This window comes from Pleurodeles waltl, chromosome 3_1 (assembly GCF_031143425.1).
Source record: "Pleurodeles waltl isolate 20211129_DDA chromosome 3_1, aPleWal1.hap1.20221129, whole genome shotgun sequence".
NCBI classification, from domain to species: Eukaryota; Metazoa; Chordata; class Amphibia; order Caudata; family Salamandridae; genus Pleurodeles; species Pleurodeles waltl.
Genome location: NC_090440.1, coordinates 1,032,981,765 through 1,033,009,043, shown reverse-complemented (window position 1 = coordinate 1,033,009,043; position 27,279 = coordinate 1,032,981,765). Strand labels below are relative to the sequence as shown.

The 27,279-nt window shown below is 44.3% G+C and overlaps 1 protein-coding gene and 1 long non-coding RNA gene across 6 annotated transcripts in view; one reads left to right on the top strand and one right to left on the bottom strand.

The window, feature by feature from the left end:
- The window catches only part of DTX3L (deltex E3 ubiquitin ligase 3L), a 220,043-nt gene extending 216,498 nt beyond the window's left edge, over window positions 1-3,545 (top strand). For all 5 annotated transcript variants that reach the window (XM_069224304.1, XM_069224300.1, XM_069224301.1 and 2 more), the window contains one exon: window positions 3,397-3,545. In XM_069224304.1, coding sequence (XP_069080405.1) covers window positions 3,397-3,472 — 76 coding nt within the window. In that variant the 3' untranslated portion in view covers window positions 3,473-3,545. The remainder of the gene's footprint in view (window positions 1-3,396) is intronic.
- The window catches only part of LOC138284952 (uncharacterized), a 61,113-nt gene that overhangs the window by 7,866 nt on the left and 25,968 nt on the right, over window positions 1-27,279 (bottom strand). The window lies entirely within an intron of this gene.

Genomic DNA, 27,279 nt, shown 5'->3' with positions numbered 1-27,279 from the left:
CTCAGAAATAAGGAGTCTCCGCACAGTAAACATGAACAATTATCACCTTATTGCAGGCAGGTGTCCAGGCTCTGCCTGCATTAAACCTTTGACAGCTTTGATATTATTCAGTTTAGTTGGACGACCGTGGCATGTCAGGAAGAGAACGCAAAGGAAGAACATTTTTTGTTATTTCTGAAGTGTGTCAGAAACAAATACTTTAATATGATCAAAATAAATCATTACACTAATGCAATTGCCACACGTTTTCACCTGTGCACTGTATAGTTGTATTAGTCAAGCTATCTTTGCATATGTAACGGTTTTGGTGTGTTTATTGTGTCACGTGTGTTGTGCAAAAGCTTTACACATTGCCTCTGGAATATGCCTGACTGCTCGTGCCAAGCTACCAAGGGGGTGAGCAGGGGTTATCTTGGGTGTGTTACTCCCTCGCCCTGACTAGAGTGGTGGGTTCTGCCTGGCTGAGGTGCATAGCTTAGCCAACCAGAAACCCCATTTCTAACATTACCTCTATGACACTTTTCTGGTTCCATGATAACTAAAGTGCATAGTGCATTTAAAATACATTACAACACACCCCAAGAGTTTTTATCTAGCAGCATTCCTGGATCTGATATGCTAAATTGACTGCAGACAGTTAGAGATTGAGTAGATAATGCTGCTACTGTTGTCTGTCTTACATATTCTCAAAGCATTATACTGATCTTCGATCCCAAAAAGGTGGCAGATTGGGCAAACCACCGGCCACGCTGCTTTACCTGGGCACTTCAAAAAAAAAAAAAAAGGAAAGTGTTCTTCATTCTCTACATAATGACAACCCATAGGGCATAATTTAGTAAGATTATCATTTTTGTTCCAAGAACAAACAAAAGAAGCTAAGGGTAAAACCTCTAGCCTAAATTCAATGAACATGGCTCTTGTAAGTGGGGGATTAACATAATCCAGAAGTTCTTCAAAGTGTGGAGCACACTTAAACAATAATCAGAAATCAGAGATGCTACCTGAAGGAAAAGCGGCTAATCTTATACTTAAAACTGTGTTCCAATAGCATTATTTCACAGCTTCTCAAGCCATTTATATTATTAAGGTTGGATGCATCAAGTACTCTCTCAAACCTATCTTGATCAGCCAAGTTTTTATATGGGATAGGCAGGTAATTGCATGCGACAGATGGTTACCCAATATGGCCCTGAGGCATTCTCTGTAAGATGCCAATTCCCCGGTTGTCGATAGTCTAATTCAATATAAAATTAGTTTTAAAATGGCTATGTCAGAGATTGTCTCCTTCTGAAGTCTGCCAGGGAGGAAACTGTTCAGCGGGGGAGGGGCATGTTGTTCCAGGACTTGCTTGCTGTGCAGGAGGAGGAGAGGCCTCTGCTGTGACGGATGAGGGGGGGTGTGCGAGGTCTAGTGAGGCAGAGCGTAGTTGTCTTGCTGGGACATAGAAGCTCAGTCGATGGTTGATGTAGGGCGGCCCTTGGTTGTAGAAAGCCTTGTATGAGAGTGTGAGGATAATGAATTGGCATCTCTTCTGGATGGGGACCCAGTGGAAGTTTCTGAGGTGTGGGGTGATGCTTGGGCACTTGGGGAGGTTGAGGATGAGTCTGGCTATGGTGTTCTGTAAAGTTTGGAGTCTTTTAAATAGCTGGGAGGACACTCCGGTGTAGAGAGCGTTGCCGTAGCCAAGGCAGCTGGTGACCAGGGCGCACATGACTGTCTTTCTGGTGTCAGTAGTAATCTATTTGAAGATTCAGGAGAGCATACAGAGGATGTAGAAGCAAGAGGAGGCAACTGAGTTTACCTGTCGATTCATGGATAGTTTGCAGTCGAGGATGCTGCTGAGTGTTTGTGTGTGGTCCGGTGGAGAGGGCGTTTGTCCGAGTTCTGCTGGCCACCAGCTGTGGTCCCATATAGAGGTGTTCTCCTCGAAGATCAGGACGTCAGTTTTGTCAGTTTTTAGTTTGAGGCAACTGTTTCTCATCCATTTTGCTACGTTGGTCATGGTGTTGCAGAAGCTGGCTTTGGTGTTGTGAGGGTCTTCGGTGAGTGAGAGGATTAGTTGAGTGTCATCAGCGTAGGTCCCAGGCGAAGGACGAACACCTGCAGCTGTACATGAATGACGAAGGGCACTCCCCAGAGAAAGGTGGACTGAACAATAATACTGTGGTTCTTTGCTAGAGCCCCGATGGAAGGCAAGTGGTGGGAACAGGGTTCAAAGACGGTATTATCAAGGCAATATCTGGTGGAGCTGTGTCAGGCCACTCCCCTGGAGAACTTGTCCACAAAGATGATATTGGACCCTACTCTCTCCCAACACAACGCCCAAACTAGAAATTTTACCCTCAAATAAGGTGCTATCCTTGGAGGGAAGGGGTTTGGGACAAAATAATAAAAGAGACAAAGACCCACACCCTCCGAGTGGTATCTACCTTGCTATCTCTGTTTGGGAATGCCCTAAGTGTCTTCCTCTTTCTGGGTGTGCAGAAGAGTCAAGGGTTCTTAATCAGGAAATAAAGTCAAGCACCTGACTGGGGTTTGACTAAGTATTTACAGGTAGATAGTACTTTCTAGAAGGGCATGTGAATCACTCTGGAAAGTCCATGACTGGAAAGACCCTGTATTGGTAGCACATGAATCACTCTGGAAAGTCCCTGTCTGCAGGCACATGGATAATTATGATAATTCTGAATCGCTCTGGAAAGTACCTGACTGGAAAGTCCCTGCCTGCAGGCACATGGAAAATTATCAAGCATGTGAATAATTACAATAACAGAAACAAGGTCACCATTGAAGCAAGACTTGTACAAACATGTGGAACAAAAACATGAGGCATTTTAGTCAAATGTGGGGATAATTACAAACACATGGAACATTGCAAACACAAAGTTAATTTAAAAGTTTAGTGTAGGCAACAGTGATACCACACAGCACAAATAATTAATCTAAGTTGTGTGAAATTGAGGACCACCTACATGATTTATTAAACAATGGGTTGCAGAACATAAAGTACATGCTTGGGCGCAGGAATTAGTGATCGGAACAGGCTGTGAGGACAGAGAAAGAGAATGACCCTGTTAAATTGGGATTACTGCATGGTGTGAATGTCATGGTGTGCACTGTTTGACCAGGTGCTTTAGGAGGTTTTCCTGTCTGTTTCTCAGAACCCTGTGGAACAGATGCCTTGTGGTCTGTGGGTGTGCTGCATTCAACTCCAATGTGTTCCAGAGTTCAGAAAAGGGATGACACTTTTTTAACCTTCTTATTCTTCTTTGTGGAAATACGCACTCGGGTGGCACTACACAAGTTCATGCCTTTGCACTGGTGCTGTTTGCGGTGATGGGTTACATTTGTATACTGATTGACCAGTACCTAAGTCTCCCTTCTGTTTTCCCCCAGGGTGAAGACCAACGATAGGAAAAGCCTTGAGAAGAAGGCTCTTGGGAAGGGAATGCCGCCAACAAACTTTATATAGAAGAAGACTGGTCTACCATAATATATTTATCTATACCAATCCTAAGATTTCAATAAAACCTTTTGATAACATACCACCCCTGGAGTGGTGTTTTCCTTCCTATGACAAACCCCCATCTTGCCCAAGACCTTCCAGATTTTTCCTCTGGGAACCAGATCAAAGGCAGAGTGCAGATCCACAAACGCAACATATAGGGATGCCTGGTCTACGTCTATGGCTTTCAATTTTATAGTCAGGAACCGTAGGACCTGATCAAATGTGCTCATCTTAGCTTTAACCCTATCCTGATGGTGCGAAAGCACCTTGTTGGTCGACATCCACTCGCAAAGTTTTGTGAGAAGCTGCTTGCTAAAGATATTCTGGATGTTATCAATGACACTTATGGGCTGATAGCTGGGACATTCCTAGCTCCTTTCTTAAAAATTGGTTTGATTTTAGTTCCTTTCGAAGACTGGGAAACTGAGCTTTTGCTGCTATGGCCTTAGACATTATTTATATATGGTCCCCATATCAAAGGTTGCAAACGATATAGGCAATAGGGGATTTTGTAGAGACCAGGCACTTTCCCTGCTTTTTGAGCCTGGATCGCATTGAGGGTTTCTTCCAATGTAAATACCACTGATCCTCTGTTGTCACCCTTGGAGACATCTGGGGACAGAGAATCATCCATAACATCCCCTTAAGCTGTATCTGCATAAAGATCTGTGAAATGCTCAATCCACTCCTGAGTGGTTATGTGGCTTTTTGGCCAAGCGTGATCCTTACATCCATTGCACCTGACCAAATTACAGAACTCTCTACAGTCTTTTCCCTCTGTTGCTTCGAACAGGTCCTCCCAGAGCTTGGCTTCCCACTGGGACTTGCTGGATTTGATAACCTTGGCATATCTCTGTCTGCAAGGTATGATGTCAGTCCTCCCCTTAATTTGTATAGCTTTAGCAAGTTTGGTACAGCCACTCTGCAGTTGTGACTTAGGGTCTGATCTAGATCTTGGCGGTGTTACCACCAAGCTGTGTGGATGGCGGACCCGAAAAATCATGAAGCCAACTGTGTCCCACTTGCTGTATTCAGATGTTACAGCTCTCTAAGCGAATTGACTGGCAATGGATTGCTGACGGAGGGAGACAGCGGCGCGACTCAATGGACTTCGTACAATGGCAGGGGCTATTGAAATAGAGGTAAGTGACACACACACACTGTACCTTAGCCATATGTGTACCCCTGCACTATACATACATAACACACCACATTCACACAATAACACATTGCCATTCCAACACAACACAACCCGTACATGCCGAAAACACACATTGACATACATCCATGACAAAACATACACACTCCATTGATACTGCACCTACACACAACAGAACCATAACAACCAACACAACTACACACTCAGCTACACACTGACACGAGGCACAACTACATAACATCACAATAACATCTACCACACAACCACACTCACCTGAATTTGTCACATTGCAACACAAGATACACAACAACATCGGTCTCACATGCAAGTGACACACATACAGACACGACCACATCACCCACATCAGCTCCCTTCATCTCAACCAGCCAATCACATCTGGCACACACATACACGTACTGACTCACACAAACCTCGTACCCAACATGACAGGTAGAGGTCCCTTGGCAATGTGCACACTTGGACACAGTTGACAGGTGTGAATGTACTGTCATTGTGGTGCCAGCATTCACTTCCCATAAATGGTGGCACCATAATGATAGTTGTGTATGTGTGCAATATATGTTGTATACCACTGTGTCCCCATCCATGTCCAACTCACTTGGGTCCCCGACAAATGCATGTCATAGTGATAAAAAAAAAATGGATGTGACATGCATATTCCTGCAGTGGCCCGACCTCCCATGCAGTGCCCACCCAATGTCCCCTGGAAATGCGGCGTCCCTGCCTTCAAGTCTGGCGTTGGGAGAGTTGTGTTTTCTCCGTGGGTCAGTGGCAGCAGCGATGGCAGGTGTTGTCCAGCCGTGTCCAATCAAAGACGGGGTGGAATGTGGAAAAAAGGTGAGTTTTCACCCCTTTTCTGCCCCAATCAGCCAACTCAAACATGGCGGTCGAACTGCCACTTTTTTCTCGGTGTTAAGGCACATCCAAATCTGCTCGGCAGGATGGGTGTCTGGGGATCCGCGACCAGCCACTTTTCCCTATTGCGCCATTGACACAGCAGGACTTTCTTGGCAGAAACTACGGTTTGAATGCGGGCTCTCCTGGATGGGACTGCTAGCGGCCCGTTGTGGTGGCGGATTGGTTTCCAGTCGAAAATTAGATGGCAGGACTGTTACTGCAAACATATAAATCAGGCCCTTATTACCTTAACCATGGGGTTGAGAATTTGGTAGCCGGTGTCAGCAGGTTGGGATGTGACTGGGATCTAGGTGAGCCTCTGACAGCCCAGGTATTAGGATGTAAGAGAGATGGTGGTTCCTTAGGTGGGGTTAGAACTACAAACTGGGGACAAAACAGCTAACTCAACATATCCCCCCATGGGAGCTGCACCTACATCTATGAGGAGTCTGTGTTGATGGGCATATTGATGAGGTATGTGAGTGAAGTATGGTCTCTCCACGTCGACCCAACTCAGGAGTATGAGAAAGTAGCATGTCACCAGATCCAGCCGGTTTTGGGGTGTTCCCTTGGAGAAGCAGCAACAAAGCATTTGTAGGTAGTAAGGCCCACACTGTGGTAATACCATAATCTGAATCTGCATTTGCTCCAACGGTTTCATGGGTCGGGCATGGTGTCTTGGCTTTGGGGTCAGGGCATCATAGATGATCTTTAGCAATGGCTTTAATCCACTGAGGGTTTGTTGGCAGTTTTCTTGGTGGATTGCCATTTCCATTTGCCATATTTCTTATGGGAGATTTCTCTGAGGTTTTTAAGAGTTGACTCTGAGTCCTTGGGAGGATCTCCCAAGCCCAATTTAATCCAGGCCCCTTTCATAGTGCAGATTGTATGTGTCAGCTTTTTTGGATGGTGCTTTGGTTTAAATGTCTTTAAGTGTAGACGCTTTCTTAGCTTTGTGCACAGTCATCATATAATAATGTGTCACTTCCCACACTGGCCATCTGCCACAGTGCCCTATTGAATCAGTGGTGGAAGTTCCTGGCAGGGACCCAACGAGTCACTGGCTAAGTGGGCTGCAATGTGCAAGCCCATTCATTCTGAAGTGTTTGGGGGGGATACTCTGCTGGCCTACCTACTGGGATGTCGGCTGCCATGTGTGTTTAATTTCAGTTTGTGTCCACAGGGTGTGTCCCCTAATTGTCCACGTGTGGGCAATACGCTGGAGAGGCCACTCCTTTTAGCTGATGGTCTCTGTAGAAGTCAGAGGTTGCTGCACCTATCCCATAGCCTTTCTGGTTTGTCACCCTTTTCCATGTTCTCTCATTTCTCGGTGAAGATAACACCGGTAGTAGTCACAAAATTTGTGATCTGAGCTGCTGGATCCCCTTGCCCCACCACGCACTCGTCTGGTCATCTGTGAGGTGGCTGTCTCAGTGCCCAAGGACCTCAGGGCTACACGTAGCAAATTCTCTTACGAGGGTCTTTTCTATAACCCACCTTGAGCCTTCGCCAAAGCCCAGCTGCCACCACTGATTTGCCTGTAAGCCCTGGAACCGCTGCATCATGGTGGTGCAGGAAATTTGTAGTGCTGTACAAGCGACATGCCAGGAGTGCCATTCCTTCTCGTCTGGGATACTGGTGTTTGGTTTTGGGAAAGCTCACTTTCCCTGTAGGGTGTCCCCAGACCGAGTGGTGCGCCTCGCCATCTTGAAGCCAGGCTTGTGGACCCCTCTGTGAGTTGGGGCAGTCTTTTGCTGCTTCTTCAGCTTCTGGGGTGTTATCCGAGTTCTCCCTCCCTTACAGGGACACTCCCCTACGATGCTCTCCTGCACAATTCTGCAGAGACAAGTTCTCAGGTGTGGTTGGAACTGGTAGCTGGCGGAGTCAGGCAGCAGAGCAGAACGAAGGAGCTCCTACTAGGCGACCATCTTGACTACGCCCCTTTATTATAAGTTTGCACCTAAAATAGGATAGGCTAACTATAACATATGTGCCCTGAGTGTCTACTATCCAAGTATTTATAGAAATCTCACTTCCATATGAAACATTATTACTACTATTACTAGTGTACATAATATAAGAGGAGACTCTTTGGGATTTCCGTTTGGCTGTGAAAGAAGTATGTGTGCTGGGAAACATATGTCTCTTGTGACATAGCTCCATCTTATCCTTGTCTCTCCAGGGAAGGCCTGTGCCCCTTTTCTAGGGTTACTGAGTACTAGTACTTTCAAGCTCAATAATTTAATGTACTCATATCTGCCACGTTTTACTTGTTAAAGACATGACTAGGCCATAATATGCCACAATGTGTGATGATCTGTACATCATTCATGCTTTCGCTTCATTTATATGTCTTAGTATCTGCAAAGTCAGTACTTGGATCATATGAAAACATTTCACCCGCCCATATCAACCACCGTTACAGATGAATAAACCTGTAAAGTACACCATGGTGCACGAGGTTATCTCTACAACAGTTGTAAGGAATATAATGTGCCCAAAGCATGGGGGAACCAGAAGCGCACAACATACTCGAGAACTCAATCCTCATCTAAGTTGTTGTAATATCAATTGTTGATGCAATAAGTGTATGTTTGTCATGTGATGGGTGGAATATGTCCTGGGGCCTTCCCATGAATGTTAATATTTAGTTGAAAATGACATATTGGCAGATAATGGCAGATAGTAAATGGTATATAATGGGTGAAACTGAGCTCTTTCTTGTTAGTTTCCTATCAAAGCATAATTTAGCAGTGGTAGTCAAGAGAAAAACATTAATATAATTTATTATAGCTGGATACTGCATAGGTTTTGGGGATCATGTTCAGACTGAGAAGGGGCGATGTTGGTCATTATCATTCATTTTAGAGCCATGTGGCGAGCACTTTTATTCCCTCCAGGGGCTGGATGTGTTTTTTGTGGCATGTTACACTTTTTCTTTTTCAATACTGGCATCTAGGAACTTCATTATGGTCTAAAACGTCGAGAAGTGGACTTTTCACTTGTGCACATGAAGGCCCTTATTTATACTTTTTTTTGCGCCGCATTTGCGCCGCTTTTTTGACGCAAAACGGCGCAAACCTACAAAATACAATGGCATTTTGCAAGTTTGCGCCGTTTTTGCGTCAAAAAACGACGCAAATGCGGCGCAAAAAAAGTATAAATACGGGCAGTTTGTCCATAGAAAACTGCATATTTCATCTCTGTCACAAGTGTTTTATCACTGCTAACAAGAAATACCTGGAATCTTTAACAGCTGTGTGAAATCTGAGAACAGCACACATTTGATACCTCATGCTGTAGCATATTCCACTCCTTGACCAGTCGTAGGGCAGTGTGGCTAAACGGTTCTGCACTTTTTGTCCACTCTGATTTTTCAGAAATGACTATCTAGTTTTTGAACTTTCATTGGGGATAAGTTTCACTATGTTAGTTTCACTCACTGAAAATTCACAGCAATTGGACTGAGCCTGCATCCAACTTTTAGGATATGTTGCTGCTGCAGAGCTAGGGTAAAAGGCATTGGTTATTTACACATGAACAAGTGTGCACACTGTCCGCACATGTGCAGTCTGAGCGTGTGAGACCACCATTGTGCACAGCTTAGTATTTGTGTACAGGTAGCCTGGCGCAGAAGAAACTCCCCAGGGACTAGGACTGACCAGAGGTAGGCATAATAATATGAATGGGCATTCACGCTGTTGGTCTGTAGGGCTTAATGGAAAATCTCTTGTGCTTCATTGCATTATACCTTATAGGAAAAATCTGCCCTAAAGTAAAGGTTCACTCCACGTAGGCCTACAGGATCCAGCAGAGTACCAAACTGGGGTAAAACATGCACACCAAGTGTGAATTTTAAGTCCACAGCTTATCACCTGCACTTTGTAAGGGACTTCAAGATTTGTCATATTTCTCTGGCTCAGCTCATATTCAGATTCCAGGCCTTTGTCCTCCCTACTAGGCCAAACTAATTACTCCTCTCCCCAGCAGACCGATCAAAGGCCTCTCTGCCCAACAGGGCAATCAACAGTGATTGACCCGGCTCCTGTGAGAGGGAAGAGGCGGGCAGTCAATCTGCATCTGATTATTAGCTTGTAACATTACAATGGAGCTAGGACAGCTCAGGACCACTAGAACCAGGGAGTCAACACAGGATGGCTTGCCTTTGAAGTTTTGGTGAGAATATCAGGCATCTCTGTCAGCTAGGGGTGGAGCTGAGGCTCTAAAAGGAGCTTTGACCAGAGATAACTTGAAGTTGCTATTTTGTATTGTTCCAGAATGCTGCAGGATGGTTGGGGCAAGAATGTATGGATGATGTGGCATCCTAGGACTAGCCAGGGTGCCTGGCCTATTAAAGTGTCCATTCCTGCTTAAAAATCCCTGCACTACAGGCAGAGTAACCTCAAATCACAATCCATTATTAGTGGAATTCCAGTTGGTTAAATTGTCTCCACCAACCAAACTTGGCAGCTTCAATGTAAAACCTTAGAAGATCCAGCATTTCGGAGTATGCTGGTTGAGCACATCTGCATTACTTTAAAGAGAACTACAGCACACATACTTCCCTGGGGATTGAATGTGGGGTATCTAGGGGTGTCTGCATCCAAGCCACACTTGGTGCCCAAAACGAGAAAGAGATAAAACTCTGAGATCGAAGGTGTTCTAGTTCGCCTTGAGAGGGAACTGATACTGGAACACACGAAATACGAGGCACTTGAAGTGCATAGGTAAAACACTCAGAATTGCTTGAGCGTCTACACAGCTTTGACTTTATGGCCTATCCTGCATGGACTCACAGTGAGAGTGATGAACCAGGCAGATTGTTGGCATGTCTTACTAAACAGGAGCACACAGACTAGAGTTGAATTGATTGTATCAATTTGATTCTAGTTTGGTGCCATAGCCTATTTGTAGCAAGAAATACTCAGCGCCATGTATAATTATTATTCCTCACTATCTGACAAGTCCCAACAATTAATGAGGACACTGTTAAGACTTTCTATCTGCTCTGACAGTACCCCACATCCCTATAGAACATGAGGAAGAGCTTGATGCACCTACCGATGTACTAGAGACTAAAAGCGTGATTCGTAACTTAGCAGCAGGTAAGACCCTTTGGGTCTAATGGGATCCCACTGCAGTTTTAACAGATATTAGCTGATCCCACATTTGGCTATACTTTAAGCTGCAGCCACTGAGAGTGGCACCCTGAACCCTTCTCTTGGAGAAGCCCTCTTGGTCTCGATACCTAAACCCGCTCAAGACCCCGCCCATTTATCCTCTTATAGACCCCTTCCAATCCTATACACGGGCTATAAAATATTAACTAAAATCCTTGCTGATAGGTATTTGCAACTGCTTCCTGATCTTGCATATCCCGACTAGAATGACTTTGTTCCAGGGAGAAACACATTGCTTAACATCTGAAGGCTTCACCGTCTTATGGAAAGAGTCCATCCTTTATTCCCCCACTCCGCCTGTCTGCTATTAGACCTAGAGAGGGAATATGACACGTTAAACTGACAGTATCTTTCTTAAGTGATGGCCAAACTGGGATTGACTACTCGTTTTCACTCAACTCCTGTATACTGCCCCTTACACCCTGGGTCTAAGTGGTAAAGCTCATGTCAGCCCCTTTTGCCATCTTCAAAGATGTAAGGTAGGCTGTTCCTTATCTCCTTTATTCTTTACGCTCACATTGTAGCCACTAGCTGTGCTGCTGTGGCAGGAGGTGCTCAGCTGGGGAATCCCTTAGGATGATGGATTACTTCCCATTTTGCTATAGGCAAATATGCTGCTCTGCATTAACGATGCAGGCATCAAGCATGACAGTATAGGCACCATCTTGTGTAGGTTTGGTGCAGCAGTAGGACTCTCCGTTAATTGGACCAAATCATGTGCCTTCCTTTCAGTCCAAAGGCTGCTGCATTGGACATAGATTTTGGGGGTGGTCCTCTCCATTGGGACATAAACATATTCGATTACCTAGGTGTCAGGATTTACTAACTGGAGCTAGACATGTATGAGCGTAATCTTCTTAGAGGAAAGACGGTGCTGCACTCCAAGATCACCTTCTGAAAAGGGCTCCTGTAGTCACGTAAACTCAGTCCCTGGCTCAGTCTACAAGATTTGGTTTCACACCCCTGGGTGACACAAGTGAACATATTCCAATGCACAATAAAAGAGGTGTCAATGTTTTTGAGTTACTAACAGGGAGCAGTAGTAGTCCAAATAAACGTCCATTAATGATTTACACACTCAAAATCACCAGAGAAAGAATATGTATTTCAAAATATATTTTTTTAAAGTTATTTTTAAAATGCCAGGATCTAGTGTAGATAATATTCGTAAAAGCACAGAAGATAATAGAATGCATCTAAGCTTTTCAAGGGGGGCGTGGCCTGCAGCCGATGAAGCTGCATGCCTAAGTACAACGCTCGGGGAGCCGTGAACGGGGCCCACCTAATCCTGCAGTAAAAGAGGCCCAGAACGGGGCATCGGACGGCGCCTCCAACATCTGAAGGCTTGCAGCACATATAGGAGCACTACCAGAGGGAATCGAGCGGCAGCAGGGAGAGATCCGGAGCTCCAGGATCGTGGCCACACGAAAACAAAATGGCGGCCGCGACTTGGCATTGAAACGGAGCGGCGCTCCTCCAGCAGGAGAGCGCGAAGACGCATCCGGGACTGCGGCAGATGAGATTTAAGCCCCCAAAAGAAGGGCGAGGACAGCAGAGAACCCCCCCTCGGTGAGAATCGGAAGAGATAAGAGGTAAGAGAAGGAGGGAAAGCACGTCTGAACGCGAGAGCTTGAGTAAAGTGACCCGTTCAGATGAATCGGAAAGGGCCGTTCACCACACTGTATCCTGCTGCTGTGGAACGCCGAAGATCAGGGAATCACCTGGTTAGCCCACCCCATGCTGAGCAAGTAAGCCATAACTAACAGATTGCAAACCGCGATTCTGGAGTTTAACTCAAACTAGGTATAAAACCCACAGCAAAGAAAAACCTATGAAACCCCAGACTATAAACAAGTAAACTGTAGGAGCGTGAATACTTACTGGCTGGAAGGAAGCCATCCATCTGAAAAGTCAGGAAAACGATACTACATAGATCCCTGAAACTCCCCCCCCCCCCCACCCGGGGCCCATAATTCACCGACAACAACACAATACCAACGGAAAGTGAACAAATAATAAGCCAACACTTTCAGTGCTACTGCCCCTCCCACTCGGACACCTTATTGAGTGTGCGCAGGGTGATTTCCCATAAAAAGCACTGGATTGATAAAACCCTGTGCTCAACAGAAGAAAGCAGCTCTGCCTACGTGAATAGTCATAGGGACAGCAAGATGGGCAAACCAAAAAAACATGAGGGCCAAGACCCTGAAGAATCTACGGTAACTAAGCCCTCTGAACAACCCCCCAGGCTAAACTCACAGGATAGCACATTAAGCCATGAGACAACGCTGGACACGATGCTGCACGCAATCAGAGAATCCCGCAAAGCCCTTAAACAGAAGATAGACAATTTAACTGTAGACCTTTCATTATCAAGGGATGACCATCGTAGACCCACAGAAAGAGTGGGGTCAAATGAAAAGGTGCTTGAACAATTGACCCCAACCCATAAGTCCTTGTCCACAGATCTCTCTGGACTTACCTCTCGGGTAAAAATGCTGGAAACAAGAGCAGAAGATGCAGAAAATTGCACCCGCAGGAGCAACCTTAGACTGATAGGTCTACCGGAGGGAACGAAATCTTCAGCAGCCAACATGGAATCCTTCCAAGAGAACTGGTTTAAAGAAATAGTGGCCCCGGAGGGCTAATCATCCTTTTTTGCAATAGAGAGAGCCCACAGAGTCCCTAGCAGACCCCCTCCCCAGGAGTGAGACCACGACCGATAGTTGCGAAACTGCTTCACTTCAAAGATAGAGACTACATCTTAACGCAAAGCCATCTAAAAGGCGAAATAACACTGGAAAACCAACGAGTCATGATTTTCCCAGATTTCACGAAAGAAACGCAAGCACAAAGAGCCTCCTTCAAAGACTAAATGCATACTGCGAGAACGCGGAATACACTATGCAATGCTCTTCCCGGCCAAATTAAGAGTGGAGTATGAGGGCAAAGCTCATTTTTTCACCTCGCCACCACTGGTATGGGATTGGCCAGAATCCCTGAACATCACCTCTTCCAACCCCCGGCGCAGTGGTCTACGAACATCCTATTGGAAACACAGCAGATCCACAAAACGAGGAATGGAGGTCACCCCCGAGACATCAAACACTCCAAAAAAATGCGAGAAGTAGTAGATGCAGCAGCAGTGCTGAGTGGGGGGATCCTCCCTTTGACCCGATAATCTGGAGCTATCTCAGATCATGACTCGAGCTGTGGAGGCTCCTCTGTATCCTCGCGGGACTCCTCCATCGGTATGCCCAAAGTGACCCCGAGATCATCGGAAGATATTATTTGAACTTTGATAAACTGAGGTCTTGTGAGTAACGATGTGAGAATAACTAGCCAGTTGTATTGAAGGGGAAAAGTAAGTTTAGGGACTGAAAAAGACAGTTTAAACAATTCTAGGGGAATGTGGAAACAGTATAAATAATGGAAGAACCTAGAATTAAGTTGTTTTTATCTAAAACCTTATCAAGTGTTACCATGCTATGCCAGAGAGGAGTAAGTTCAGAACAAAATGGAATAATAACCCTGTGGGTAGCTAATATAATTCATCTGGGCCCCGGGAGTGGTCTGGAGCGCAGGCTCTTGGCTTCTGGCACGCCACCCACCTATAGGATGCTAGGTAAAGTTGTAATGGTTTGGATGGGGATAGTTGCGGTCACCGGTCCTGGGGAGAGGGAGTTGGGAGTTTGGATCATTAGTTTAGTATGGGGGATAAATCATGCACTCACCGCCATAAACTCAAGCAGCTCTCACACTAAAGAAACATTATTGAGGTGTAAACCTAAACGACCAGGAGAGGGTATACATCATATTTGCTCCATGCAAATAAATCTTGAATATGACCATGAAGTATAAAATAGCTACCTGGAATGTCTGGGGCTTAAATAACATGTCTAAGAGGTACAAGCTTAAGCGTAGAGGAATGCACATAGCTCTAATACAAGAAAGCCACCTTATAGAACAGGAAGTCAGAGCCCTTAAAAAGAGATTGAGAGGCCAAATATCTGCTACTAATTATTCAGCATTTGCCAGAGGAGTGTTACTATGGATTCGACCAGGGGTGCCCTTCCAAAAACTGCACGAGGTCATAGATAAAGAAGGGAGGTATGTAATGGTAGTGGGGAAACTAGAAGGAAAGGACATAACAATAAGTAGTATATACGCACCAAATCAAGAACAGGGAACATTTCTTAACAAGCTATCACTGGAAATAGGACCATTCCTAACAGGACCCAACATAATTGGAGGAGACTTCAACTGTATAGCAAATATTAATCTGGATAGATCTCATCCTCCCCTGTTACACTCTCAGGCTATAAAAACTGCTAAATTGTTTACAGAATGGCAACAACCATGGAAACTTTGAGATAGCTGGAGACAATTCCACCTGCACACTCGAGATTATTCATTTTATTCCTCAGTACACGATTTACATGTTAGGCTTGACACCTTTCTAACATCCCCTGAAATACAAAGCGAAGTAATAGCAGCTGAATACCTTTGTCACACAATATCTGATCACGACCCTCTAGTTATTTCATTGACCTGGGGTAAAGATAGGCCGACTATTCTAACATGGCGCCTCAGAGCAGAAATGCTAAAAGACGAAGCTTTTAAACACCTACTACAAATAGCTATAGACGAGTTCTTTAAAAAAAACACAGGGACAGCGTCTTCCAGAACAATTGAGTAGGAGGAGTTCAAAACAGTAATCAGAGAAACTTGCATCAACGAGAACATAGGGGTCCGAAGGTCGCTGGAAGTGGAACTCCGGGGACTTGAAGACTCCCTCAGGGATATTGAGCGCAGATGCCCAAACTGCCCAAATCTGATCCCCCTGTTGATTGAAACTAAAGCAAAAATAGCTGAATGCAAATACAAGACTAGCCCGCTTTGACTATAGGCAATACTTAACTAAGCAACACACAGAGGGAGATAAGGAGGGCGCTCTGTTGGCCTGGCTCGCTAACCCACCGAAACAACAAACAGTCATAGTGGAAATAGAAGAAACCCCAGGTAATAGTATTTCTAGCCAGAAATAAATAAACACAAGCTTTGCTAACTACTACTCTAAACTATACGCACCACCTACCGAAACTCTTAATACCTCCCAGACACAGGAGCTAGAAGAACTTGCCCTCCCTCAACTGAAGAACGAGGATAGTCTGGCCTTAGCCGAACCAATATTGATTGCAGAGATCAAGGCCGCAATTCAAAGTATGGCTAGAGGCAAGGTCCCGGGTGCTGACGGACTTCCAATGGAGTTCTACAGCATGTACCAGGATCAATTAGCCCCACATCTATGCACATTGTACTCAGAGGCATGGAACAGTAAAGGCCTGCCTCAGTCCACAAATGAAGCTGTCATGATACCATTGTTGAAACCAGATAGACCACCTAATGATGTCCGTTCTTATCGACCATTGTCGATGCTTAACATGGACTATAAAATACTTAGCCGGATATTAGCCACCGGACTAGTACCTCATATGTCCTCATTGATCCATCAAGACCAATCAGGCTTTATCCCTCAACGTAGCACAGCACTAAACATTAGACGACTGGTCACAATACTCCACTCGGTACCTCTGACATTGATACAGGCAGCGATTATTTCAGTGAATATTGAGAAGGCATTCAACAGCCTGAGATGGGATTATTTAGAATGGGTCATGTTAAAACTGGGGATGGGAGATGCATTTGTCCGGTGGACGGAATTATTATACACTAACCCAACTGCGAGGGTTCAAACGGGCAGCACTATATCAGATCCATTCCAAATAGACAGGGGCACCAGACAGGGCTGCCCCTTGTCACCTCTACTGTTTGCAGTGGCCGTGAAACCACTGGCCCAAATGGCCAGAACAGGGCTGTATTTGAGAGGTATACCAGTTAACCACTGGACTCACCATATTGCTCTCTATGCAGATGATATGCTGCTTTTCCTCCGGAACATTGAGGCTGACTTATCGGGAGCAATGAACATGTTAGAGAGCTTTGGAGGAGCCTCGGGTCTGAGAATTAATTGGAAGAAATCAGCAGTCTTCCCATTGATAGAAGGCTCTCCAAGGATCAGTGACACAAGAGGACTGCCCTGGTCATCTAATACGTTTAAATATCTAGGAGTGAACATATACCACAAAATAGAGGACTTGATAGAGGGGAACATACACAGAGCACTAAGAACGACAAGATCCAACATGCGTTTCTTGGAAACATTGCCACTGACAGTGTTGGGAAGAGTCGCCTTACTTAAAATGATAGTGCTACCCAGGGTGTTGTACTACTTCTCTACAATCCCGCTAGCGATCACGAAATCAGTGTTCAAGGACATAGAATCGATGATTACGAGCTTTATTTGGGGGAGCGGGCAAACATAGAATTGCATTGCATTCCCTTTGAAGACCCACTGCAGAAGGAGGATTAGCTGCCCCAAACTTAGAAATATACTATTGGGTCGGACAGTTACAATGGCTAGCAAAATTAATCAGTGAACCGCCAGTAGCACACGAACTACGAGCCCCCCTAAACTGCTCATTAGAAGTGATACTGAATATACTACTGAACCCTAGGAGAAAAAAACAACAACTGCCACTAGAGTGGGAGTCGATAAGAACTTGCTGGGAGCAATATCTAAGGCGCACACACACAAAGACTCCATATGCACCAGAAGCACCAATAATCTGCCTGAAACACGTGACAGGGAGCCCAGAACTAATAGGACTTAATAAACTAGCAGCACATAACATAGTAACAATGGGAGACCTGTTCTGCAATGGGAAACTACGAACATTCACAGAACTGCAAGAACAGTTCGATATCTCGTCAGGAATGTTTATTACCTATAACACAGTCACAAGAATTATTCAAAAGACATGGAGAGCAGGCACACAGGAACCTCCAACTCACAAAGGTTGCAGACTTATTTTCTCAAAGGGGGAGCAAAGAACGATGATTTCAGCAATCTACCAGGCTTTACATAAAAGTACATATACATCTTTGAACAAGCTTAGACTTAAATGGCAGACAGAATTGGGAACCGTCATTGATGAACTGCAATGGACTAGGATTACCTCTCACATATGCCCAGTATCCAGGAATGCCCGATTTAAATTAATTAACCTATATATATATCACAGAGCCTACCTGACCCCACATATGATAGCATAAATGTATAATACAAGTGGAGTAGGCTGCCCCAGATGTGCTGAACCAGCAGCGGGACTTGTGCACATGCTGTGGAGCTGCCCACAAGTAAGACCATATTGGGAAGAAATACTCAGGAAAATATCTGCTAGCACAGAAACAACACTGACACCTTCCCCTCTAATGGCACTACTGGGAGACTTCCCTCGCCCCTCAGCTTACAAAATATCTAACAAATTTATTGATCTTGCTCTAGTCTTAGCTAAAAGGGAAATTTCATCCAATTGGAAAGATGCAGAGGGCCCTCAAATAAACAGATGGCAGGACGATTTAGTAAAATGGGCAGAAATCAAAGGAACTGTACTACTGCAAGAAGCTATGCAGGGGAGAAGATCAAGAGATATAGCAAAACAATGGGACTCAATTTTGGAGAGCCTAAAGTACCTAGACAACCCTACACCCGAAGACTCAAATACTACTTCAGAATCCGATACAGAGCTCACCTCTACTTTTTAGTCATATAACAGTTAATGTATGTGAAAGGCTGGTATATTATTCAGAGAAATCCTGACTAATGGAAATTCACAGTGGCTTCAAGTGCATGAAGGGGGGGTGGGCAGGGAGTTAAGGGAGAAAGTTTTGAATGTCGACTCTGTACCTATTATTTAAATGTTTGAAAAAGCAATAAAAGATATAAAAAAAAAAAAAAATCGAAGCTTTTCAATAACAGTGAAAACACTGAAAAATAATAGCATCACAATGTATAGACCCTTACTGTGCTACATCTAAGCGCTAGGCTAGTTCCAGCAGATGAGTAAATAACAAGCCTGAGTTTCAGAGGTGGTGTCCATTCCTGCACAACAGGGTTTGTTGTCTGTTTGCTGTAGCTTGTTAGATATTCCAGGCATGAGCTTAGAACTGAGTGATCGTGACTTTGACAAAAGACAATCCTGTCACCAGTTTTTTAATCTAGTGCCGTACTCATCTAGTGCCGTACTCATCTGGATTTGACCAGAAAAATGTCACCTTTAGAGTTTGTATCTATTTTACTGTTCAAAAGGCTGGATGTTTTCATATTTCTTATAAAGATAAAGTCTGGCAAAAACATACAGACATGACAATGATTCTCCAAAAACAGGGAACGTGGTGATGTGCAGTGTCTTCAAAGGAGAAGATGGTGACTTCCATTAGTCTGTTATATGGTTACTAGGAGTCTAGTAGGACTCTGTATTATGTCAACAAGAACTTCACAATATAGAGACTTAGAGCTTGAATTAGAGTTTGCGGGAGACACAGCAAAGTCCAGTCTTTGTCCTCTCTAAGGCAGAAGCAGCAACTGCAGGCCAACACAGCAAAGCACACACAGCAAAGGGGCAGTATTCCTCCTCACAGCTCTTCTTCTTTGCAGAGGTTCGTCTCCATCCTGAAGTGTTCTAAAGTTGTGGGGTCAGCAGTCCAATACTTACACTGATTTCTGCCTTTGAAGTAGAAAACATCAAAGGAAAGTATTTGTCATGCACAAGACCCTGCCTCTTCCTTGCCCTGCCCCAGCCACATTCTAGGGGTGTTAGCGACTGTATTATGTGAGGTCAGGCATAGCCCTTTCAAGTGCAGATGTCAGCTTCTCCCTCCCACTCCAGCCCAGGAAGACTCATCAGGATATGCAGGACACGCCTCAGCTCCCTGTCTAGAGTGAATTCACAAACAGCCCAATTGTCAGACTGCCCCAGATGTGGATTCAGCAGCCAAGCAAAGGAACAGAATGGTTAAGCAAGAAAATGCCCACTTTCTAAAAGTGGCATTTTCAAACTCCCAATCTAAAAACCAACTTTACCAAAAGTTGTATTTTTAAATTGGGAGTTCAGAGACCCTAACCTCCACATCTCTTACTACTCCAATGGGAAACTGTGCTTAAAATATATTTAAAGGCAACCCCCATGTTAACCTATGAGAGGGATAGGCCTTGCAATAGTGAAAAACACACCAGCACATGTCCTGCCTTTAAAATACACTGCCCCTGCCCTTTGGAAGGTTTGGGCTTGGCAAGGAAGTACACTTGCCAGGTCGAATTGGCAATTTAAAACTGCACACACCGACACTGCAATGGCAGGTTTGAGACATGTTTACAGGGCTACTCATGTGGGTGGCACAATCAGTGCTGCAGGCCCACTAGTAGCATTTGGCCGTAAGCACACATTGTGCACTATACTAGGAACTTACTAGTAAATCATATCTGCCAGTCATGGGTAACCATTCGTAATCACAATTTACACAGGGAGCGCTTGCACTTTAGAACTGGTCAGCAGTGGTAAAGTGCCAAGAGTACCAAAACCAGCAAAAACGAAATCCAGCACACAGTCAAAAATACAGGGATCAGAGTCAAAAAGACAGGGGAAACCACGCCCAGAATGCCAGGTCTAACAAAAAGCCTAAAAGCAGGTGGTTAAAATAAAAGAATCATAGAGGGAAAAAGTCATAATATTTATGACATCTCTGGAATAATTTCTGAGCTAAATAGTTATTAAATTATCTTTGGATGGGTTTTTGATTGATCCTGGTTATCAGAGATATTCATTATACATTTACAAAACAAAAACACATGCCAGAAATGTGCATTTGATGAAATAACAATTCATCAATTGTACATGTCCAATAACACATTTCTTCAAAGTGAAATGAGGAAGGGGTCTCAGTTCTGGAAACTTGATCCTTACAACACTGTTGGCCATCGCAAACTTAAATGTCCTTTCTAAATTGATTATGCTTCCCTCTCTAATAAACTACTAAGTTAATGTTGCACTTTTTCCTCACAGAAAATTCTTTTAGACAGCAGGGTAGAAGACTTAGGCCCTCATTATGACTTTGGCAGTCTTTTTGCAAGACCGTCAAAGCCGTGGGCGTCAGAAGACTGAGTGCTGACGGTCTTCCACCCACCATATTATGAGCATTGTTGGATTTCCACCACATTTTGGGTGAAAATCCAGCAGTAGTCATGCTGCGGGGGGAGGCGCAGGGGCGGTTCCACCACCGTCCCCACCCTGTCAAAAGGACGCCGCCAGCTGTATTACAACCTGTAATACGGCCTGGCTGTGTCCTGATGGTAGAGCGCTGCCGGAGGTGGAATCGCCCGTTCCCTAACAGACGACCTCCTCCCCGGACCAGGTAAGTCGATCGTCTGACAGGAGGGGGGATAGGAGGGTGGGGGTTGTGTGTGAGTGGGTGCTGTCTGCATGTGTGCATATAGGTGTGTATGCATGTGTGTATGCATGTACGAATGTTGGAGTGGATGCGAGTATGAGTGTTGTAGTGGATGCGAGTATGTGTTGTGGTGGATGCAAGTACGAGTGTTGTGGTGAATGTGAGTATGAGTGTTGTGGTGAATGCGAGTATGAGTGTTGAAGTGAATGCGAGTATGAGTGTCAAAGTGAATGCGTGTATGGATGCATGTGAGTGAATGTTTGTCAGCATTGGTGAATGAGTATGTGGGGTGCGTGTGGGTGTATGTGTGCATGTATGCAGGAAGAGGAAGTGGGGTGCTGTACCTGGAGGGGGGAGGTGGTAGGGGTGCGTTGTACCTGGAGGGGGGTACTGTGCTTGCTGAGGGGGCGGGGGAGTCATCTGCCGGTGACAGAGAAAACATTTTGCTGTCACCGGTAGCCTTTCTGCCAGGATTTTTGTGGCGGTGCTACTGCCACGGAAGCCCAGGTGGAAAGGCGGCTCCTAATACTGCCAGCGGTCTTCTGTGGACCGCCGGGTCGGAGATGCTCATCTTCAGCTAAGCAGGTCCAACCGCCTTGGCGGGCTGAGCGGAGATGTGGTGGGTTGGCAGAGGCCAACCCGTCACACACATAATGTGGCAGTCTTCACTGCCAGCCTGTTGGCGGTGAAACCACCACCATAGCCCTGGCGGTCAGAAGACCGCCTCGGTCATAAGAAGGTCTTAATCTGGAATAATGGCTGGCGCAGAAACGCTCTAACTAGGCTTCAGTTTCCTTAACCAAGGTGGCCTTGGAGCTCCTCCTTTGAACAATACTATCTGGCGGCTCAGCTACAATGAATATCTTGCTGGTTGTCAGGTAGCTCTTTGAATGACAGCTTCTCTGGGCAAGGTCTGCTTTCGCCCAAAGCTCTTTTATGTCTCCGCCTACATAGGACTAAATGTAGTGGCGTACAGCTTTGTACATGTTACAGTAGCCCATAGGTGTAGGGATGGCTTTAGGCTTGGTGTTGCCCAGTGCGACAATTTTCGTTGATGCCTCCTCCCTTGGACCTCCTTCTTCATGGATTCCCTCACCACCACGCTGTGATGGTGCCTCTCATCTATCTATTGCCTCACTCTCACACATATTCCTTTTGTTTTATAGCACTAATCATACCAGTGTAGGGAATCAGAGCACTTTAAATTACACACACACATTATAACTAGATTAGTGCTTTCCAATTTTTTTAGAACCACAACCCACTTTCTTATATGATAAACTTTCGCTATCCACTTAGCTTTAATGGACATGATGCAGTTGCATTTTAAATGTAACTACGGCATCATGTGGTAGTGCACTACAGTTTACAGACAGCACATTTTCAGTTGAAATGGCCACCAAATTTACACAAACATACAGTTTTACTGATAAAACATTGTACTCAAATGATGTGTGGAAATCGGGTTTCAGTGAATATATAACATTTGTACATTACAAAGAAAAAGTGTTTTGATCTGATCCGATTACTTGTTTCCATCCCATCTCAGAATTACAATTTTGCTTTATGAATTGCTGAGTGTGTACAGTTCACTTACAGGTATTTACATTTTGTTGTGTTTTACAAAAATATCATCCTATAGCCTTTCCTTTCACTCTCTCTGTACCCCAGCAAGATTGTCACATATTTCTCTTTACTTTTCTTTCTCTGACTGCAAAGTGTAGATGTTTGTAAACAGAAGCCGTGTTAAAAGATATAACCAACAATTTGTCAGAAGTAATAGCCCGACATTTGATCTCTGTCATTGAAGTGCAAATGTGACAAGACAAATACAGAATTTAAAAATCTTTATTTATTGCTTGGACTTTCGCAACCCATCGGCTTGCAACCCACAGTTTGGGAAATACTGAAGTAAACAATTAATCATTTCTGTATAGATACATGTATAGTAAATGTTATTTAAGAGTAGGAGGATTACTATGTGTAGGATTCACATGACAACCATACTGGTGGGCAGCATATTTTAAAAGTGCTTGTCTGCAGAAGAACCAACTCAAGTTATGCTTGGCATTGGCCTTAGTAATAAGAATGTATCTACCGAAATGACCCTTTTAAGCAACATTAGGATAATGAAAACTTGGAGAAATATAACATTGTAACCTATACCATGCAGTTTGCATGCAGCTCTTTGCTGACAGTTTATAGCTCGCTGTGCTATATTAGGATTGTAATTTATGAACTGCAAGTAAATAAAGGATCTCAATGACAAAAGCAGTAACTCACTGAGCTAGCTACATAAAGTACAATTCTGTGGTCTGTGAAACTATACCGGTTTTTGTATTGTAAAATTTAAAGACGAGCAGAACAAACAGTTATTTATTAATTCAGTATACATTAAAAAGCAACCTATACCTGCTACCAAGGCATTCTTATAGCTTTGGGGGCCTTAAACAGCCCAAATTGTCATACTTGTTGCAATGTGATGGTTAATAGTTGTGTAGGTATGCTATTGGCAGTGCTGGCAGTGGCAATGGGTGGTGCAAGATGCAGTGGCCTCCTAACAACAGCCCTGGCATATATTGTTTTACAAATTAAGCACTTAACATAAGCAATGTACTTCATAATTTGCACTGCAAAAAGGCTACAGAACTGTGCTGACGTAATGCCAGCTTTAAGAATATGCAATACTTAATATTGCACCCAGCATACCTTACCACTGACAAGCAGAATCACATATTTCCAGATGCCTGCCTTATATGGCCTCGCTGCAGTTCCCCCCTAAACAGACCTCAACACCTCTCTAATTCAGTACAGTTCAAGATAGGCCCAATAACCCATGGCCCACACAAGGCCCGTTCAGAAGCAGAAAGATATCTTCTGTTCTTTTAATAATGAAAACAATCACATGAGCCTGGGGACAGGGTGAGGTCATGAGGATTGCTGCTATTATTGTGCAGTTATAAACAGAAGGGGTACCTGAGATACACTCCACTAAAACAAGATCGCAAACTACCCTAACACAGTAATTGAGAGATTAAAACAGTCTATGGCCGAAACAGTGTGAAGGATTTTGCCACTGCAGTGGAAGTAGGTGAAAATGAACATACAATCAGGAAATATATCCTAGTAGTGATGTGTTATATTTTGTTTCTGCTGTGAGGTTATTCCCAATTTATGGGCAGAGGCACTGCAATTATGCAACTGGGGAAACCTAAATTATGCTGCAGGGATTTTTAAATTATGTGGCAGAGAAAGCAACATTTATCGACATAACATGGCTCATTTTGTGACAGAATTACTTCATTTATTTTTACATTTTTACAAGTTAACACTGTTCTGGAAACGTTTACAACTTATTATTACCACTTTAACACTGAAATACAGCAATAGAAGAACGAAATGTAACCAGTCATCTTTTGCGAAGGGCCTTCCACAACGCAGCAATACATGCTGCTGCATTTTTAGTAACTTTCGTCCTGTTTGAGCTCAAAGCAACATTTTATTTTGTTAAATTCTGCACGTTATGCAGCAGATGGATTAGGTGACGAATGTGGCAATCCATAATTATGTGGAATACACTGCAGCTGGAGAATTGCATAATTCTAGTGGTCGTGCTGTGACACTTTGTTAAACAAAAATACTGATACTAGCAAAGTTTTGACTCTTATTTGGTGAAAAGACTTGGCAAAATTCACCAATACAACATAGACACAGAATGGGAATGAGCAGTGCATGCGCCTTTTAAATAAAGAAAAGCCATGGGAACAATTCCATAGCAGTACTGGCAACATGTTTGCTACTGTCCTGCCTACTCTCAACTTTCTTAGGAGTTCGCAGAAGGAGGAACTTACTGATATAATTAGAAGAAACTTCAAGAAGATACACCTCACTTTGGGATTCTGGTACCTGTGCATTTATTCTCTCCCAACAAATTCTCTAATTTTGCCACATGAATAGAGCAAAATGGATTATAGGCAGAGACACTATAATAATGTGATTCTGCAGATGCATTGTTTTATGCATAATTATTGTGTTGTTACTTTTGCCACATAATCCTTCATCTGCTGCATAATTTGCAGATATTAACAAAAAAACACCTTAAACACATCAGAAGCTAGCAAAACGCAGTGACATATTTGTGCACAGTGGAAGGCCCTTCACAGAGGTTTACTGGTAATCAGATAAAATTTTGTTTCAGATAGTGTTCAGTGTAAAAAATGCCAAAATAGGAAAGTAATACTACCAGCATTACGCTGCATAATTTTGTCAACTATGCTGTGTAACTTGGTCCTCTGCTGTTGCATAATTCCAGTTGCCTTGAACATAATACGAAAGTGTTGAAAATCTGCCTTTTCTGCATGGTCACCCCAGATTTTTGTGCCTTTATTTGGAAATTATTTGGATGGTTTTTGAACTCTGTATACTTTACAGGAGCAAAAAGACTGTGCCCACCTTTTAACGTGGATAAATTGCCTTATTCCCAATTGACGCATGTAACTTGCATATAAGCTCCTACTATAAGGTCTAGAAAATGCACCTCGGGCTGGAAGTTAAATGTCACTTGTGGAGTGCTGCACCTATTGTGCAATCCACAGAGTGGGCCTACAAAACATGGGTTCTGGCCTACCATTCCAACCTGACTCCTGTAGTATAAAACCTGTAATGCAACCAGTTAAAATAACCTTGGTTTGACAGGCAAAGACCTCTTTTTTAAAATATGAAAAAGTCACCACTATGTAGACCTTGTACCCTACAAGGGACGGCGCATGATATTTTGAAAGTGGGACACATGCAAAATGAATGTCACATGTCTCCACTGTGAAACAACTATTTTCATTGTGGTAGGCCTGGCTGTCCTATACAGAAAACAAAGCACTGATTAAAATATTAACACTACTATCTTGGGTTTAGGATCAGAAAGGAAAATAATTAAACCACTAATTTAATAGTTATTAAAAATCCAATTTAACTGTAAAGTTGGAATTTTAATTAATATTAAGGAAAGGTAACTTTTAGAAAGCTACATATCCCTGTCGGTATCCTCCTGGAGGTTAATTCACATTACCTGTTAAGGAGCTACCCAAATTGTACTTTAACAAGGTGTGAAATTCCTTGCTGGAGCAACATAAGAGACCGCTTTCACTGTTCTGAGTTCAGATGGACATTCAGGGTGAGGCCTACTGCTCCTTCTTTTGGCACACAGGGGGTCATTGTGACCCCAGCGGATGGCATTAATATGGAGAAAAGTACTGCCAACAGGCTAGCGGTACTTTTCTCCATATTAAGACATTGGCGGCTTGGCTCAAGTCAAACCGCCAATGTACCACACCGTCCGCCGCCGCGGTAACGATCGCCGGGCTTGAGACTTCAGTCTCCAGCCTGGCGGGCGTCACTAGTCCACCTGCAGGATTATGACCCTGCCTACCGCCATGGTTTTTGTTGGCTTCCTTACCGACACGAAAACCATGGCGGTAGGCACTATCAGTGACAGGGAATCCCTTCCCTCTTCCCTGTCACTGATAGGGGTCTCCCCCTCACCAGGTTTCCCCTCCAGCCCCCCTCCCTCTCCAGACCCCCAATCCTTCATACACCTCCATGCACACATGCATTCACAAACTCATTCCCACATTCAGCCACGCATGCAGACATCCATTCACACACACATCCACACACTTACATACATACAAGCACACACGCATTCACACAACATAACATACACGCACTCACACATCCACACATGCACACAACGCGCAACACCCCCCCCACCGTCGGAGCACCCGACTTACCTTTTGTGAGGGGGTTCTCCAGCAGGAGATGGGACGGGGGGCTGCTGCCAGCAGAACACCGCCAGGCATATCGTGGGTCATGATACGGTCTGCGTCGCTCTACTGGAATGGCGCAGAAGCGCCACCTTACCGCCATCTGCCAGCTGTGGTCATAATACGGCTGATGGCTGGTAGCCGCGGCGACGGTCTTTTGGCGGCTGTCACTGCGGCGGTAGGCGGTATATACCGCCAATGTTATTATGAGGGCCACAGTGTCAAATCCTGACTGAAAAGTCTGTCTAAGGCACAAAAACATGTTGAGCCTTTGAAAAGGATCAAACTGGATCAGATCATAATCCTGGTGTGTCCTGTCTGGTTGCTGACGATTATTCTTTGTCT